The sequence below is a fragment of the Arachis ipaensis genome, chromosome B10 (assembly GCF_000816755.2).
Source record: "Arachis ipaensis cultivar K30076 chromosome B10, Araip1.1, whole genome shotgun sequence".
NCBI classification, from domain to species: domain Eukaryota; kingdom Viridiplantae; phylum Streptophyta; class Magnoliopsida; order Fabales; family Fabaceae; genus Arachis; species Arachis ipaensis.
The window spans coordinates 120,201,379-120,204,851 of record NC_029794.2 but is presented as its reverse complement, the minus strand read 5'-3'; the positions used below and the strand labels follow the sequence as shown (position 1 = coordinate 120,204,851).

The following is a 3,473-nucleotide window of genomic DNA, read 5'->3' as shown; positions in this document are numbered from 1 at the left end:
AAATTTATTTTAATTGGGTGTATTTTTTTATTTTTTCTAAAACGTTAAACGACGCTGTTTTAGCGTAACCGGCCGGTCACCGGTTCGGTCCAACCGGCCGGTTTTTTACCGGTTCGCCGGTTCTTGACCGGTTATTCTCCCAGCGGTTTTCATATAAGGACCGGACCGTTTGAAGCGCCGGTTCGCGGTTAAACCGGTCGAACCGGCCGGTCCGGTCCGGTTTTCAGAACCTTGATCTGAACTAAATCATGTATGGACACCAAAATAACTAAATCATGTATTATTATACTCATCTAATTTTCTTACCTTTTAATGTAGAGTTTTTTAAGCCGAAAAAAAAAATTAAATACAGTCAATGTAACATTTATTACTTATTATTCAGTCCACAATCATGCTATTACATGTTTGACCCGTCTCTTATACGACTCTATATATTATTTTATTGTAATAAACTAATAATATTATTTGAATTATATAATATAAAAATATAAAATATAAAAGGGAGTGAATTTTTTTGGTAGAATAAAAATTGGATAGTGTCAATTATTTCTCACTTTTTATTGTTTTTTTTTTATATTTATTTTTAGTGTTATAAGATTAATAATGAGAGATCATATTTTATTTTTTTAAGTGTTAAAAAAAAATTGAAAAGATCTATTTTTATATATAAAAAAGATATTACAAAACAAATGAGTAAAACCTAAAAATATTGAGAAAAATTTTAAAATTTTAGTTACAACATAAATGTTTTTGAAATTAAAAAAATGTATATGTTAATTTTTTATTCTCTTTCTGTCGAGTAATTTTTTGCGGTAGAAGTAATCTGACACATCCTTTTTATATTAGAATAGAAAAAATTACGTAATTTTAATTTTAGCATTAAACACTATGAAACAAATATTGTTTAATTTTAATGATCATATATTTTTGGAGTATTTTTGGTAACTATATATCTTTGGAGTATAAAATGCTTTATGATTATTAAAGTTAAATAACTTTATTTTATCAATTTTTAAAATTATTTATTTGGATAATTATTATTTTTATTTTATTTATTTAAATAAAAAATCCATATTTTCAATCTCAAAAACTTTTATGATATAGACAAAATTTAAAAAAAAATTTCGTACAAATTAATATAAAAAATTACTTTATAGTTTAACTTCAAAGCAAATGTTCAACGCGATTCAACAGAAGATATGAAGAAAGGGAAAAAAAAATTGACGCGTTAAATTGGAAGCTAAACTAAAATCTACCAATGATTCAATATAATCAGGGTTAAAATATGCGATGAATTAGATGCTAATTTTTTTTTATTATTTACATACATAATAGCATATGTAAGCATGTTTTATTATTTTGATTTTTTGTTTTCCAACATACTACAAGATTTGACTTATCACTCCATTCAAGCCACACAGGCTCACAGCTCTCAATTTCACAAACTCTAGCTGGTCATCAAAGGTGACTATTTTTGCGAAGATAATATTATAAATTGTTATGATTAAATATATTTAATTAATTATAATCTAAAAATTTATAATATTATCTTCACGTAAATATATCTTAAAAAAAAGCTGTATGACATAGTTTAAATCGTCCTTCTACGATGGCGGCGGCGGTGGTGCTTGTCACTCACCGATCGGTGATCCAACCACACTGTTTCAAACCAAAGAAGCTTTCAGATTTTTATTGAAAAAAAAAACATATAATTCATACTATTTGTAATTTAACACATTAAAATAATTTAGAAAAAAAAATCAAAAACTGATGTGTAATAACTATTAAGAATAAATGAATAATACAGAATATATATATTTAGAAAAAAGAAAAAGAAAAAAATGAGACCTCAAAAAAATTCAGAGGAGACTGATCGTTTAAGTAACTGTCTCTGAGGGGTGAAGAACGGAGCAGGCACGTGACTCGCACGTGGGGACCTAACAGGGATTTCACTAACCTGCTTCCCATTACTATCGTAGTAAATTACACCCGAGAAATCCAACGGCTCACACTTGTCCCCCATCAAGATCGCTTTCTGCCACACGCCACCGTCTCCCCACTCCCCTCCACTCTTATTATTCTTCTTCTGAATAAACGACAGCGTTTTGCTGCTTAAGCTGCTAAGTAACTTCTTCGGCCGCGCTACCAGCGCCGCCGCCGGTGATGACTTCGGCGATGATCTCAGCACGATTTTCCAGTCGTCCACCGGCTTCGGCTCCGACTCTGCCGCCGCCTTCAGCTTCTTTGGAAGCCGGCTTGCTCGCTTCGCTAGCATGGCGAAAACCGCCGCTACGGCCACCGCGAAGTTGCGCTTGTGCGAGTCGCGAGTTGGAACCCCCACGACCATGGTGATCGATGGTTTTGTTTTTGGTTGTGTTTGGAGCTATGGAGGTTGATGGCTATGAAGGAAATGATCAAAAGGAATTGGCAATTCGGTATTTATAGGTGACACTGACATAGAGTCTTGTTTTGAGTTGACTATCTCCATTTTTTCCTTTTTCTTGGTTTTGTATTAAACAACGTAATTAAGAATCATGAGTGCGATAAGCTACCGTGAATTGATATTTCACTAGTCTAATTAATTAAATATTTTAATTTCATCCGTTATATGAAGTAATTTATAATCAATTAGGTTAGTCAAGTGGTTAATATTTTTTTTAAATAAATATTGAGATTTTAAATTTTATTTTTTGCACAACAACAAAAAATAAATAAAAAATCTTTATAAAAATAATATATAATGAAAAAGACTTTATGAATTGAGAAATAATAATATCCATATTATGTGTTTCTTTATAAATTAAACAATAAGTTGGAGTGGAAGATGCAGCAGCGCAAGTGGAAATTGGGAATCCAACGTCGATGCTGCATTTGTGCACCAAGCACCATGCGGTGGTGAAGCATCAACCATGCAATGCGCTTGAAGTAGGATATTATTAATTTCTACAATTTTTCAAACAAAAAAAAACCTAATTAATAATCATTCATTTACTCCTCTTATTGTTTTCTGATGCATCTTTTTATATTACCGCTTATTACACTGATCAAGACCATCATATTTGTAAAAGATGAAAATTAAATTCAATTATGTTACATATGCGCAAAAAATAAATCATCAAATCAAACATATATATATATCGCGTTTTGGGAAAACAGACAGATTCTTATATGATATATACTAAGAAAAAATATCTCTAGGTTTTTTGTAAGATGTTAGCAAGAATTTCTTAATGTAAACCCTAAAGTTGTAAGCAGTGGCGCAAGTTGGAATGGTAGTCAACTTTACAAACTCAAATATGGTGTGCGTTTCTGATTTCCCTCCCATCGATCCCACCAAATTATGTGACACATTTTTCACCATGTAATTCCTACATTACAATTGTATATTTATTTAGAAGTAAAACTCAACTCGATTTTTGTCTATTTTTATAAAAGATAAAATACTCTTTATTAAAAAAAATATATTTTGATTC

At 30.6% G+C, this 3,473-nt stretch overlaps 1 protein-coding gene across 2 annotated transcripts; it reads right to left on the bottom strand.

Annotated features, from left to right (window-relative positions):
• LOC107621553 lies at window positions 1,273-2,455 on the bottom strand. Of its 2 annotated transcripts, none has more exons than XM_021113493.1 (2): window positions 1,958-2,455; window positions 1,273-1,659 (listed from the first exon to the last, which is right to left on the bottom strand). In XM_021113493.1, the coding sequence occupies exons 1-2, from the start codon at window positions 2,345-2,347 to the stop codon at window positions 1,636-1,638; spliced, it is 414 nt and encodes a 137-aa protein (XP_020969152.1). In that variant the 5' UTR covers window positions 2,348-2,455; the 3' UTR covers window positions 1,273-1,635. The 2 variants fall into 2 exon arrangements, with proteins under 2 accessions (XP_020969152.1, XP_016179069.1); XM_016323583.2 differs by having other exon boundaries at window positions 1,849-2,431.

What these genes read in the sequence shown, in the direction of transcription:
- LOC107621553 (XM_016323583.2), bottom strand. Translation starts at nt 2,347, where the DNA reads ATGGTCGTGGGGGTTCCAACTCGCGACTCGCACAAGCGCAACTTCGCG.